Raw genomic sequence first — 14,909 nt, forward strand, 5'->3', positions numbered from 1 at the left:
ACCGCGTCAAGAAAAACAGTTATTGAAAAAAGACGGCACTCGGGAAATGGCTGTTGCTCGGTACAGGCCCTAGCCCTGGGCACGTAGCTACGATTAGCGGGGCACTTTGGAGGACAGGGCGCAGACGCGACAGGACACATGTTTTTCTTTTTTTTCATTCTAATTAATTGAGGGCGCCAAGATAAGGGCAAAGACGCACATGCTCAGGGTGCCTCTCAGGCTGCTATGGCCTACGATAGCATCGTGCCAGTCAGTGCTGGGCCAAGCTATAGGGGGCTGGTCCCAAGACAGGACCGGCATGCGCAAGTCAAAGAATTGCATGCTTGAAGTGGATGGGGGAGCACATGGCATGCCAGCGTCGGGCAGGGACAGGGGATTGGCGAACGCACATGTCTCTCCCGTCATGGTCGAGCGGCCAATCATTGGCGCTCGCTCAAGAGAGTCTAACTGTATCGATTCAAGGGAGTGGCCGGGCCCGCGCAATGGGTTCGAGGGCGGCGACGAGACCCGTGGAGGGAGCGCCCGGGGTACAGACCCCAGAGCCGGTGGTCGAAACCTGTCTTGCTGTAATCTCGTCAGCCCTGACTGACAGGTAACGGAGTGAGGCACCGGAATTCCCCCAGCATGCACACACGTGTCTGGGAATGAACGAGAGGGCGTCTTGTCACGTCCGCGCCGAGAATCAATATTGCGAGCCGTAATGGCTACGCAGTTGGAGTCCTGGACGCCCTTGCGGGCAACGAGTTGGTCCAATATAAAAGGCTCGACTGCGACGGCTCAGCAGCCTTTCCCGTGGCATCATCCTTCAGTCCTCAGGTCAAAGATCCAACGCCTTATCTGAATCGACTCGACTCTTCTACACCCCATCGGCCCAGACATTTGATACTTGTTCTGCGCCTGCAAGGAGGCTCTCGAGGCACAGCATGACTGGCATTCAACAATATGGGCGTGTCCTGGCGACGGCCCTGGCCATTGTTGGGGTTCACGCCCGACCTGACTACCTCGCGTCAACAATGGTCCACACGACCACACGATACTTGGCGCTAGAGGATGTGCAAGCGAGCTGCGTGGCGGGCAACTATGTCTGCCAGCCCACGCCCGGGCCTGCAGGCTCCCACTCTCTCTTTCACGGCGGTTACAGCAAGGGCGATGACGGTGGCGAATGCGACGGATGCTATACTCAAGTCGAGAAAGTGTGCGACACCTGTGAACTTGCCGGCGGTGGCTACACGTGGTGGCCATCCCCCGGCCCCGAGGGCGCCCCCCGTTGCTGCGTGGCTGATTCCGACTGTGCCAACGGGGCTACCTGCAGCCCCTGCGGCATCTGTGAGGTTGTAACCGACCGCAAGTGCCAACTGTGCAAGGATTGCGAGCTGGGTGAAATGTGCAACACAAGGGGAACATGCCAGCTGCTCCCTGGCCCTGCCTGCGACGGCAAACAAGCCTGTCCCGACGGCTACTCCTGCACCAAGGACAAGGTCTGCGAAGTTCCGAGCGGTCTCCTGTGCGGCAACAACTCGGACTGTGCGCGAGGCCAAGTCTGCAACTCCTTTGGGGTCTGCCAGACCGTGGCCCTGCCGCAGTGCACCATGAACTCGGATTGCCAGGAGTTCCAGATCTGCACCTCGGATAACATCTGCAAGGCCGTGAACGAGGACGCGCGCTGCTCCAGCCAGGCCGACTGCGAGGACGGCGCGATTTGCAACTTGAGCGGTGTTTGCCAGGCCGCGGAGCGTCCCCCGTGTGAGGACGAGGCCGACTGCGCGGCAGGCCAGACGTGCGGCCCACAGGGTTTCTGCCTGAACCCCCCGGATGGTCCCCCCTGCGACGGTCCTTCGGACTGCGGAGAAGACGAAATCTGCGGCATCAACGGCGTTTGCCAGCCCGGGATCCCCGAGTCCTGCACGGGAGACGACGACTGCGATGCGGACGAGGTATGCGACGTCAACGGCCAGTGCGAGCCCAGCCCTGTTCCCGGCCCCGACTGTACCACTGACACGGACTGCGACGAGGATGAGTTCTGCAACGCGCAGGGCCTTTGTGAGACGGAGCCAGTCACCGGCTGCACCGAGGATGCCGACTGCTCCAGCGGGCAGACATGTGTCGAGGGAGTGTGCCAGCCTGACCCAACCGAGCCTGGAGGTGAAGAATGCTCCAGCAACGCCGACTGCACAGACGGCCAAGTCTGCAAAGAAGCCACCTGCGTCCCATGCTCAACCAATGAGGACTGCACAGGCGACAACACGTGCAGCGCGGGCGAATGCTCCCCACCCGTGCCATGCGTAGGCGCGGACGACTGTCCCGACCCCAATGATGTCTGCAAGGAGGGCGTCTGCGGCATCTGCACCGTGGACCAAGACTGCCCCGGGGACCAGGTCTGTGCGGAAGGCGTCTGCGGCCCTCCTCCCCCAGACGCCGAGTGCTCTACCAACGACGACTGTCCAGCTGGCGAGGTCTGCCGGGACGGCAGCTGTGGTCCTTGCACCGCGGACGAGGACTGTCTGGGCGACCAAGTCTGCGCGGTGGATGGATCCTGCACCACGCCGCCAGATGATCCCGAGTGTACCTCCAACGACGACTGCCCCAACGGGGGAGTTTGCCGCGATGGTGTGTGCGACGTGTGCAACGTGGACGAGGATTGCGATGGTGAACTAGTCTGCTCAGATTCCACCTGCCAGCCAGCGGGGCCCACAGACCCCGAGTGCTCCTCCAGCGCCGACTGCCCAGAGGACCAGGTATGCGTCGATGGCGTGTGTGGAACCTGCGCCTCGGACGACGACTGTGCCCTCGGCGAGATCTGCGTCGCCATCTCCCTCGATCCCACTGACTTGGTCAAGAGGCAGGTCGACGTCGACGCCCGCATCTGCATCCCGAACCCAGTGTCGCCCCCTACGTGCTCGGACAGGTCAGACTGCGCCGAGGGCCAGGTATGCGTGGACGGCACTTGTGGCTCGTGCTCAGGTGACGCCGACTGCCTCCTGGGAGAGGTATGCCTCGACCTGGACGTGGACCTCGACCTCCTCAAGAAGCGGCAGGACGTGAGCGTGGACGTGAGCCTCTGTATCCCCACGACTGTTGTCCCCACGCTCCCAGGTTGCGACGCAGACTCCGACTGCGCGGGAGGTCTGATCTGCCTTGGCGATGGTACCTGCGGCTCCTGCACCGGGAATGACGACTGTGAGGATGGCCTGCTCTGTGTCGGGGTTACAGCTGGGCTGGAGGTTGATTTGCTGCGCACCAAGCGCCAGGACACCCCCCTGGACGTCTTCATCTGCGTCGCTGTGCCCGAAATTCCCATCTTGGACCCCCTCGCCTGTGACACCGATTCCGACTGCGCGGCCGGTCTCCTCTGCCTCGACACCAACCTGTGTGGTGGATGTACTAGTGATGAAGACTGCGGCACCGACCTCGTCTGCGGTGGTGTTGTCGGCGGCCTCCTTGACGACGCGCTTTCCATCTTGAAGAGACAGGTTATTGGCGTGGACCTTGGCCTGTGCATTTCTCTCATCCCTGAGGATCCCAGCACGTGTGCCAGCAGCGCCGACTGCCCCGAGGGGCAGGTGTGCGACAGCGACGGCCAGTGCGGTTCGTGCACGGACGATGCCCAGTGCGCAGACGGCCTCGTCTGTGTTGATCTCTCCCTTGACCTCGGCCTGCTCGATGGCGTAACCGATGGGCTCGACGGCCTTCTTGGCTCGGGAAGCGGTATCCTCTCCAAGCGCCAGGTAGCGGCCGACTTATCTCTTTGTCTCCTTGGCGGGGATGTCCTGAGCCCTCCCGCGCAGGAGTGCTCTACCGCCGCGGATTGCGAGACCGGGCTCATCTGCACCTCCGAAGGCCAGTGCGGCTCGTGCTCGGTGGACGCGGACTGTGACTCGGGACTCGTCTGCCTGGGCGTGGCGCTGGACGTCTCCCTCCTGAAGAGGCAAGACGTTGGAGCCGACGTGCAGCTTTGCGTAGAGGCGCCTATCCTGGACGGCGTTCTCCCTGAGCTCACCTGCGATTCGACGTCCGACTGCGAAGGTGGCCTGATCTGCCTTGGCGGGGCCTGCGGATCATGCACAGGAGATGAAGACTGCGCCGAGAACGAAATTTGTGTAGGCGCGTCTGTGGACACGGGATCCCTTTTGACCAAGAGGCAGGACGGTGGTTTGGACGTCTCCCTCCAGATCTGCGTCCCAACCATCATTACCCTGCCTGAGCTTTTGGAAGATGGACTCTTGGGGTCAACCTGCACAGATTCCACCGAGTGTTCGGGTGGTCTCGTGTGCCTCGGCTCCTCGTGCGCGTCGTGCTCCGATTCCGGTGACTGTGCCGATGGCCTTGTCTGCGTCTCTGCCTCGACCGACATCTTGGGCGCCGACTTGGATCTTCGAATCTGCATACCGGATATCCTTTCTCTCGACGAGGTCACCCCTGTTCTTGATGACATTGAGGATACGCTTGGCTCTGTTATAGGCGGCATTGGCCTGTAATCTGGGCCCTCAGAGACTTGTGCCGGCGAGCTCACATCCAACCTAGAGCATCACGGCAAGACCTTGTGCGTTGTATCAATAGAATAGCGTTTAGGAAAAGTCAAATGGATCCATATCAATGGTAGACATGCTTCTTGGAGTCACAAGGTCAATGCTCCCTTTTTTCTTCTTCTCGCAGTGAGATGGACTGAGCTAGCATCCACGCATATCGCCGCATTGTATAGGGTCATACTTTAGTAGTAAGCCACAACTACTACGGTAGTATGCGAAAGTGATTTTTGCTGGTATGCGACTCTCAAGCAAAGCCTCTTTCTTCAGTGGAAACGATGACACGAATGTTGAATTCAATAAATTTAAATCAATGCTGATTCCGCATCACTAGGCACGCTTAAGCCCTTCGACCGCACATGTAGTGCTGCCTAGTATCTTCACATAGCATCTCTTGCACGAAACTCGTTTGGACAAGGGGACATTCCGAACCTTCATATTCCTTGTGGCCTTAATGGGTCTGCACGTATACCTCGGACTCGCCGCTGCTTTGGTAGCCCTCAGTCGCCACGATCTGGTAGTAGTGCGAGCCCAGATTCATTCCGTGGCTGGCCCAGGCGTTGAAGTGGTTCTGCATAGTCACGGAGCCTCCGACGCGCTTGCTGGTGCGGACGGACCAGTACTGCTGAAAAGTGCGGGTACCATCGATGGAGGGCTGGTTGTAGCGGGTGGACACGTAGATGTTGTAGGTTCCTCCGTCGGTGTTGACGGTGCCGCGGTACGAGGCGCCGCTGCTGGGGTTGTACGTGCCGTACGATTCAATCACGTAGTACTCGACGAGGGGGTTGCGCGTCCAACCGTATACTGCCAGGTAGCCGTTGCCCCTAGGGTTGAAGTAGCCACCGTAGTTGATGGTTCTATCGCCATGAGTACTGTTCTGTATCATCCTCGGTTCTTGGAAGTTAAGCTTACCGGCCATTGCCTGGGTTCCAGCCCTTGCCTCCAACAAAGTTGCCCGTGTCGCGCCAGGTTACGGCATACTGGCTGCCAGCGCCCATAGTGTACTGGGCGTAGCCGCCGCCGTCGGACCACCACGAGTAGAAGTAGCCATTGTGGTAGCCCTCGCCGTTGGCTGTAATCTGGCGGGCTTCGAGGGTGCTTGTAGCGTTGCCGTCGTCCTCAATTTCGTCGAGGAAGTCAAATGGGCGGCTCAAGACGCCGGCAATGGTCGCAAAAGCGAGGAAGAGGGACTTGAACGCAACCATGATGTCTTAGTGTCAAAGGCGAGTGCTGAGAAGCTGTCTGGGCTGGGAGATCGTCTCGAGTGGCAGTGGACCATTCGGCCGTTTATATATTTCTTCGTCTGTAAAGCACAGGCAGTAAAACCCTGCTACTCCGCATCGTACCTATTGCACAGAGCTTGTTGATCCTCAGAGCAAAGGCGGTAAGAAACACGCCTCATTGAGCCACGAACCACGAACCACGAACCACGATATTATCCGTAATACTGGAAGAATATGGCTTCGCAAGTCAACTTCCGAACTCATCGCGGAATAGCTTGTCTGCATTGTATGTATACACAGCTCGATATTCGCATTCCGGCTAATATTGACAATCTCAGAGCGGGAACGACGTCGCGTGGGTGCGATAGCTCTCAGCAGGCCCCAATCGGAGAGTTTGCCCATTGCTATGCTAACCTTGAAAGAGCCAAGCCATTGGTCTGGTTCTTATGCCGGTAGACAAGATAGCCGTGCGGAGATGCAGGCCTCTTTCATATGCAGTGTGCTCAACTCCACCCTTGTGATTTGTGAATCCATCAGTGCGAATGATGTATCACGCTCTATCTCGTTTCGATTACGCCCAAGGGTAATTTGACAGAGGCGCCCAGATGCAAGGAATGTTTTGCGCCTTACCCCCTACCACCGATCATTCGATCTCCAATTTTGACCCTCGGCGGCCGAGCAATGCTGGGGAGCATCATACGTGCAATTAATATATCCTGCATAATACCTAAAACTTCCCCAGAAAGAGCATTTAGGCTAAATCAACCGGTCCAGACTCTGGCAGCTGGTGCGCACGATTTGATTTGCTGTGCTACCAGACAAGAGCCTTGCCTAGACTTTTATGCGGATGAATACCAATTTCCAAGCAAGATGGCGCATTTCCCCCGCCTTGATTTACGCGGTTGCAGCTGAGAAAGACTTCGCAGCTTGCGCCGAGTGAAGACAGTCCGGCTACGAGCATGAGGAAGAGGAGAAAGAGGTGCCGTGCTCGGGGTCGTGTGACGCTCGGTCCATGAGGGCTGTCTCTTTTAGGCATTTTCGACGGTGACATAGAGGCTGGATGTAAAAAAGAAAGCTTCCAGAGAATACAGCCTCTCAAGAGCGTCTTGTGCCGCGCTGAACATGGCTTGTTTCTTCCACCAGCATGCAATTTTTACTCCCTAGCGTAAGTGCTCGCGTCTGAGGGACTCTCCTCTAGAAAATCAGCAGCCCCAACGGCGGCTGATTTGTTTGGACCGCAGCGCAAGGTGAAAGCCGTTCGTCCGCCTTCTCGATGGAACGGGCATGTCGGCGGGAGAAAGATTTTGATCCAGTAAATCGTGGCTGAAATTTAATAGTGACAGAAAGTTGCGTCGCCGAACGTTGATAACGACGTTGCGGGCAGCCTGTCGTGTTGAAGAGTGGCTTATGATGCGTCAAGATCGTGTCACAGAGTGCACCCTTTCTTTTGTTATTTAATCTCCCAACGTGAAGTGTTGATACTGACAATCTTAAACTTCTTTGGCAACCATGCTGTGCTCAGTGCAGAAGGCAGAAACTGACCGAGCGCGACAAACGGCGTGTCGGGCTATTTCTGCAATGTTGTCAACCAGTGCTACCGCCAAGGCCTCCCCGACGATGCTCCGCCGCCTACTACCACTGCGACCACTGTACTGACTGTGACGAGAGCCACTATTCAATCGCCGTCTTTCGGTGAGGCTCCTCTCTGACTGATTTCACCTCGCTGCCACCAACAGGTTCTGCCACGTCGAAAGCGGACTGGGCATGTCGTCAGCGGCAGATCTCACACCAGTTGCAGATGCGCGCGCTTGATACTATGTGACCCAGGTCTTCTTCTGTCACTGGATCATGGAGGGGGAACTGTCTGAGTTTAGCGTCAGCGAGGAGTTTCGGTCTGTGAGCTTCTCCGTCGGTGTGAACAAGCCAAGTGGCAGTGACATCCCAACCATGCGTATAGCTTCGCGAGCATGCCAATTCCTAATAATCTAGTCACATTTGCTTTGAAAGTTTCGGGATTACGCAAAAGGAAGGTAGGGCTCGAAGGGTTGTGACATCTCCCACGATATACATGGTTCGAGTCACCGTGCTGGTGCTTTGACTACCTGGGCTTGCCGTGCCTCACGAATCATCGATGCTTTGCAGAGCACACCTGGTGTAGACATTGACGCTACTCCTGTCGGGGGTACCGGCTGCTCCCGCAACGGCAGGGGAGCTATGCACGTGATTGCTCGCGCCTTTGACTCTCCTATCCGTCTGCTTCTACGCGGGGCCGCATCTCGGCGCCTATGTGACGATTCAGTTTGCACACTCCATGGTGGTGTTTGGTAAAAAAAAAACAAAAAAAAAACCGGGGCCTATTTCCGCGACGCGGGCTCCAAGGAGGAGTCGGTGCGTGTGTCTGTTGGTCTGGAGAAGACAAGCGATATCCTTGAGACGATTCAATCAGCTCGAGACAGCTAAGGCATTGAAGAAGCTCGGGTATAAGGAGCAGTAGGCCATGTCTGCCACAGTTCGCTTCTGACGCACGCATAGCCTTTCTTGAACTCGGGTGCTCCTGCATTAATGCTCGAGCCTTTGTTGAGCCTCAAGTACACTTCGATGGACATGGTCCATGTAAAAGGCCTTGAACAGGCCAAGAACTCTCAGTCTGCCTCTGGTGAGGACTGGCGAGGATGAAGGCAGGCCTGCACACAACATTGTCCATCTTTCATTCGCTTCAACCTTTCCAGCCGCCCATCAGCGCATTGGGCTGTCCCAAGCTGCTGGTGCTGTTGCTATTTTCATTATTTATTTCATTTGCAACCTCGAAGACTACTGTATTATTTTGGACTTTTGCCATCATACAGTCTCGATCTGTTCCATAGAACTTCACACGAGACCTCACTGTTGTGGCGATTACACCAGTTGCACCAGGAACGTGGTAATGTGAAGGCATCATGCATGTATAATGTGACTCATTGCGTACGCTAGCATGGAGTGAATACACACAGAGAGTAACCTTGAACGTTGCTCATTCTGTCACTGGGCCAGAGATAAAGTTCCACTGCGCTGCCTCCCATCCGCTCCGTCTTGTCAGGCGAGTACCGCAAACTGCAGCCTCGTCTGCTGGCTTGCGCACAGAAGTCGCCTGGGGACACGACGCCATAGGCGGCGGTTTATACGCATGCCAGTTCCCGTCCAGAGGCTCCACATGATAGCCCAAGACCAGCGCGGCCACGAAGCCGTAGATCTCGGCCGTAGCAAAGTTCCGCCCAGGACACATGTGTGCGCCTCCGCCGAAGGGGGTCCACGCAGCACGTCTTATTTTGGCTTGCTCGTTCGTCAGTCCCTTGTCTAGGAACCTGTCAGCCCGGAATGTCAATGCGTCCTCGCCCCATATGTCCTCCGAGCTGTGAATGACTCCAGTGGGTATCTTGACAGCGGCGCCTTTCTTGAGCAGGTACGGGCGGCCTTGTCCGTCTGTGATGGTGGTGTCCTCTAGGGCAAGTCGGTTGCAGGTGAATCCATTGCAAATGCGGCTGGCCTCCCGGTAAGCGCTGATCAACAGAGGACACCTTTCGAGGATATCGTCTATGTTGATGGTCACTGCATGGCCCGGACCGCGGTGGGCAATGGGCTCCAATTCAGCGCGCATTCGGAGCACCAGTTCGGGTCGCGTGAAAACATGCATGAAGAACCAGAAAATTGTCGGGATCGAATTGGACGTTGGCACGTGAATGAGCCCACACTCAATGACACCAAGTTGCTCCTCTTCCACGCCATAACTTCGAAGAACGCCGACCCGATTTCTGATGTAGGCCGAGACTTGTTCGTCGTCCTGCTTCATGGCCTTGCACCACTTCCCTAACGCTTGCTGTATCCTCTGCCTAGCCTCTTTGGTACGCTGCAGCGTTGTTGAATTGAAGAAATGGAGGAAGAGGTAAGGCAAACCCGTTTCGAACGTCCTGTGATGGAACCGTCGTTAGCAACCGTCATCTCGCATGATACATCTCTGATGTAGAGTGATATCATCTTACCAGACGTCTTCTACAAGCTCGTCGCTCCTGATTGGATTTTCAGGACCATATAGACCCTCGCATGTAGCGACGGTCATAAGATTGCGCAGCCACAGGTACGTGTTGGCAACGTCCATGCCATCGCCTCCGATGCTGTTGAAGTGGCTTGCGACATGTTTGAGCGAGGTGACATTCAGCTGGTGGATGTGCTGGGCAGTAGTCCCGTCGTAGAGGCTCTTAAAGTACTCGGGCAAGACGTTTGTCTGCATGAGCACTTGGTGATACTCGTCAGAGAAGCCCGCAACCTTCTGAGCACCCCCCACAGCAAAGGGAGTAAAGGAGAGATGCTTGTTGCAATACGCAGACTGGGCTAGAATAGGGTCCGATATGGCATACAGTTTAGTCCTCAAAATGGGGACGGTTGCGATGGGCAGGTGATATTTCTTGCTACCGAGGCGTTTGTGTTAGCGACCACCGTTGTTGCGTCTCGTCTTCCCAAGCAGTGTGCTCTTGCTACAGTGGGAAAAAGGAGGAAGCTCTGATGATGTGGGAACCCACTAGAGATGTTTAAAAAATACCTCTTGGTCCTTGAGTAAACTGTAGAAATGACCAAATATGGGAATCTTGGATCTGAGAACCGGAGGCTCAAGGTCGTCGATGCTGGACTCGAGCGCCCGCCCGACGAAGAAGAGCAGAGCGCACGTTGCCAGGCTGAGAGAGATGGGCGTGGACAGCAGCAGGGCCACTACACCCTCTGTCAGTGCCATGATGTTCTGCGAGAGTCTTATCGGGGCGTGATCGGGAAGTCAAGTGCTGGAAGTGCGTAACTCCAATCATTCAGAATGGGGGAAAGATGTAATTAATTGTTATGTGCATTGCCTAGGTAAGAGGGGAATGGCCAGCTACGCCTCGTTTCGAGAATCCTTCTGGCCACGCACACTGCTCCCGGCACGCCGAGTTGACTGCTGGGATTCCTTGTCAAGTAGGGGGCGTGTGTCCGTAGCCCGCAGATTCTGAGAGTAGTAAATTTCCTGGGGTGCGATAAGCTACGACGGCAATATCTTGTAAGGATCCAAGGGAATCATCTGCAGTAACTTGGAACTTGTGGAGCGGGAGTCGGTACGGAGCAAATCCGCCTGATCCATCAGCTCTACACTGCGTCGAACCTATCACATACGTGCGAGTACTGCACCAGAGGATTGAGTATCCCTAGCGGTGTGGTAAGCCTCCACTGGGATTACTTTGCCCAGAAGACCCAACCGACCTCGATATCCCCTTGGCCGTAAAAGGTCGCCTTGGTATCCACAAGAGATTCACTATCCCATGCCGAACTAGCCGGTACGGAGAATCTCGGGGTCTTGCCGCGCTGTGGCGGGGAGCGTTTCGTGTTCAAGACGATCATCCGTGGTACTGAAAATTTAGGTGGGCTAGCACGGACGTAGTGTGTATCTCCACGCGCAGAGTCTTTTAGGAGCTCAACCCCTGTCAATGCGATGCTGCTGATTCTACCGCTTTGGCAAATAATATTGTGACTGATCGTCAGCGTCTCCAGCTTCGCTAGCGTCTCACTGACAAGAAGATACCACTCCGCATACAGCAACGACATCGTGGTTGGCTGAGAGGAGGCGCGGCATGCATATTCCTTCGAGGTTCGAGTCTTGGCCGACGGTGTGCTGGCAAGTGGGTAATAGGAAGAGCCCACATATACGGTAGGATATTAGATAACACACTGTTAACTATATCGACTATTAATTGCACATATATACCTTCGTAATAGCCTTAATATTTAAGATACCGCTACGCACGAATATAAGTCATTATTTAGACATAAATTTAATCGCTAATAACTGTCAGGGGGGGTCGGTCGGCAGGTAGGACGGGGAACACTCGGTCAGGCTGATCTGGTCTATTGCTACGGATAGGCACTCCTTAGGTAGGGCAGGCTCTATATATAAGACGTAGCTCGAAGAGCTATAACAGAAGACGGTCGGGATCGCGACAAAATATAAAGGCAGGCGCGAGTTTATGTGACTACTAGGTGCAGGGTGGGTCCCCGCTCTTGACCAGCTGTGATAATACGCCCCCCTTCTAAGGGCGAGCTCTTACGAGTATTTATTAAGGACTAGGTTTATCGGGATATCGGCGGTGGTAGTTGGCGACGATCTATTGCGCGTTCTCTAGATACTCTACGGGTTCTTCGGTCGGATCATTATACCCGACCTACTTTATAGTATACCGTAATCGTAGGTTACCTCGGCTTCTTTATTCCTAGCGGGAATCTACTATCTCTTATACCACAAACTCTTTAGCCTTATTAACTTTAATAGGCGGCGGGGGTGCGATACGTTATCCGGGATAGGGGTTATTAGTAACGGGTCGGAGTAAGTTAACGTAGAATATAGGGTATACTCTTATACTTATAGGTAGTTCTAGTTTATAGGCGTACGGCGATACGGCCTTCTCGACCTTTAAGGGGCCGATATTCTTCTAGTCTAGTTTCTTCTACGGCCGTAAGGTTCGTAGGTTTCGGGCGTCTAGCTAGACTAAGTCTCTAATACGATACGTGCGGGTAGGTCAGCGGTTCCGGTTCGCTTAGTCTTTATAACGGGCTTAGGCGGCGGTTAATTCGGACTATAGGTATTTATTAATCTACTTTATCTTACGAATAAAGCTTTCTACGTCCCGGGAGGCAGGAGTATTAGCGGTAGGGATATCTAGTTCGAACCCTATCCGGGGGTAGGAGCCGTAGTTAGTAAAGAACGGCGATATACTAGTAATCTCGGATTTCTAGGAGTTAGTAGCGAATTCAGCTAGCGGGAGCTAGGTAGACTAATCGTCTTATAGATAAGATACATAGGATCGTAGGTATTATTCTAGGATAGTATTAAAGCGTTTAGTCTGGCTATCTATTTATAAGTATATAGCGGTTAATAATAAGCTCTTGATCTATAGCTATCGGTTTAAGCTCTTCTAGAACTTAGAAATAAACTAGGGGCCTCGGTCGGATATAATAGTTAATAATAGGCTATATAGCTTCTAGATATAGTATAGGTATAGACGGGTAGTCTTAGCCGAATCGTAGGTTACTTTATAAGGTATTAAGTATCTTATCTTCGTTAGACGGTCTACTATAACGAGGATTGCGTTATATCCCTAGCTCGGAGGTAGGTATATAATAAAGTCTATTAACACGTCTCTCTAGGCGCGTTCGGGGATCGGTAGCGGCTTTAGGACTCCTTAGTAGGCGTCTCGGGATGGGTTAGACCGGCGGTAGGTATAATAGTTCTTGATCTATCTTTCCACGTATGTTAGTATACCTAGCTAGAAGTAATTTCTTAATAGGATATCGTAGGTGCGGGCTTATCTAGGGTGTCCGGTAATAAGTAACTTATAATAGCGGCGGAGTAGTTTAGCCTTTAGTTCGTCGTAGTTAGGGATATATAAGCGGTCTCGGAAGTATAGGCGGTTATAGTTCTCGGTATACTTAGATAGTATAATACGGGTATAGCGTTACTTACCTTTATAGATCGTTTCTTAAATAGATTCTAGGGTTTTATTAGCGGTATAGCCTTTATTAAAGAGGTCGGATAAGTTAGTAAGAAGTTCGGTTAATAAGCGAGCGGCGTAGAACCTTACCCTCGGGTCTAGGTTCTCTCTCTTTAGTACTATCTAGCTTTAGTAGAGAAAGTATTTATCCCCCTCTTTTAGGAGATCCTCTAACCTCCTAGTTAAAGCGTCGGGCTTAGTACCTTACTTCCCGGGTCGGTAGGTAATCTAAAAGTTAAATTATAATAGGAACTTAGACTAACAGGCTTATCTTCGGTTTAGTAGCTTCGTTATAGTAAAGTACTCTAGGTTACGGTAGTTAGTGATTACTTTAATCGATAAAGAGGCTCCCTCTAACTCCGGGCGCTACTCCTCGAAATAGCGAATTATAGCTATTAGTTCTTTATCGTAGATCTCGTAGTTATACTTAATAATAGTATGCTTTTTTAAGAAAAAGGCAATAGGTCGTAGTATCTTATTATCCCCTACCTAGGATAATACCCTAGCGGAGATATAGTCGGAGGCGTCTGTCTCTAGGATAATATTCTTTTCCTAATTAAATAGGGCTAGTATCGGGGCAATACTAAAAGCGGTTTTTAGGCCTTTAAAGGCGTTATAGTAGTTAGTAATCTAATAAAACGGGACTCCCTTTCTAATTAAGTGGTTTAAGGGTACGGTAATCTTCGAGTAGTCTCGGATAAATCTCCGGTAGAAATTACCGAAACCTAGGAAGGCTTATATATCGGTAATATAAGTCGGCGTCTTTTAGTCTCTTACGGTCCGGACTTTCTTAAGGTCTATTCGGATTCCCTCTCGGCCGATAATTAAGCCTAGGAATTTCGTCTCGGTTACGAAGAATTCGTACTTTAATATCTTAGTATATAGCCTAGCGTTCCTTAGGGCTTTTAAGACTATTCGTAAGTATTCTTCGTATTTAGACCTTATTCGGCTATAGATTAAGATATCGTCTAAGTAAGCGGTATAGAAAATATTAAGGTATTCTCTTAGTACGTTATTAATATACCTCTAGAAGGTTATAGGGGCTCTAGTTATTATAAATAGTATAATAAGCGACTTATATAGTCTAAATCGAGTACAGAAGGCGGTTAAGTACTCTTCCCCTACGCGTATCCGGATATTATTAAACGTAAAGACGATATCGACCTTCGAGAAATATCGTATACTAGCTAGGTTATTTAAGGATTCCTTAATTAATAGCAGCGGGTATCGGTCTTTAATAATAACGTTATTTAGAGCGCGGTAATCGATATAGAAGCGTAATCTACTGTCACAGCTGGTCAAGAGCGGGGACCCACCCTGCACCTGGCAGTCACGTGAACTCGCGCCTGCCTTTGCATTTTGTCGCGATCCCGACCGTCTTCTATTATAGCTCTTCGAGCTACGTCTTATACATAGAGCCTGCCCTACCTAAGGAGTGCCTATCCGTAGCAATAGACTAGATCAGCCTGACCGAGTGTTCCCCGTCCTACCTACCGACCGACCCCCCCTTAATATTACGTAGCTCCTACCTATAGGACGCTGAACACGATAACCTCCCGCCCGACGCCTCTAGAGTTACCTTAGGATACGCGCGCCTTCGTAGATACCGTAGTTAGCAACCC

General features: G+C 52.9%; 3 protein-coding genes across 3 annotated transcripts; 1 reads left to right on the top strand and 2 right to left on the bottom strand.

The window, feature by feature from the left end:
• Nucleotides 1-1,013: 1,013 nt before the first annotated feature.
• Nucleotides 1,014-4,475, top strand: J7T54_005062 (Cysteine-rich; the record flags this gene model as incomplete). Its single annotated transcript, XM_051509662.1, has 1 exon — nucleotides 1,014-4,475. One exon carries the CDS (start codon nucleotides 1,014-1,016, stop codon nucleotides 4,473-4,475), a length of 3,462 nt encoding a protein of 1,153 aa, XP_051359394.1.
• Nucleotides 4,476-4,974: 499 nt separating this feature from the next.
• Nucleotides 4,975-5,728, bottom strand: J7T54_005063 (uncharacterized protein; the record flags this gene model as incomplete). The annotated part of the gene is made up of 2 exons (XM_051509663.1): nucleotides 4,975-5,380; nucleotides 5,436-5,728. 2 exons carry the CDS (start codon nucleotides 5,726-5,728, stop codon nucleotides 4,975-4,977), a joined length of 699 nt encoding a protein of 232 aa, XP_051359395.1.
• Nucleotides 5,729-8,756: 3,028 nt separating this feature from the next.
• On the bottom strand, nucleotides 8,757-10,508 carry J7T54_005064 (25-hydroxycholesterol 7-alpha-hydroxylase-like protein; the record flags this gene model as incomplete). The annotated part of the gene is made up of 3 exons (XM_051509664.1): nucleotides 8,757-9,690; nucleotides 9,763-10,188; nucleotides 10,300-10,508. The coding sequence occupies 3 exons, from the start codon at nucleotides 10,506-10,508 to the stop codon at nucleotides 8,757-8,759; spliced, it is 1,569 nt and encodes a 522-aa protein (XP_051359396.1).
• Nucleotides 10,509-14,909: the final 4,401 nt, after the last annotated feature.

The sequence above is a fragment of the Emericellopsis cladophorae genome (genome assembly GCF_022114955.1).
Source record: "Emericellopsis cladophorae strain MUM 19.33 chromosome Unknown NODE_66_length_117400_cov_117_744279, whole genome shotgun sequence".
Classification (NCBI taxonomy): Eukaryota; Fungi; Ascomycota; class Sordariomycetes; order Hypocreales; family Bionectriaceae; genus Emericellopsis; species Emericellopsis cladophorae.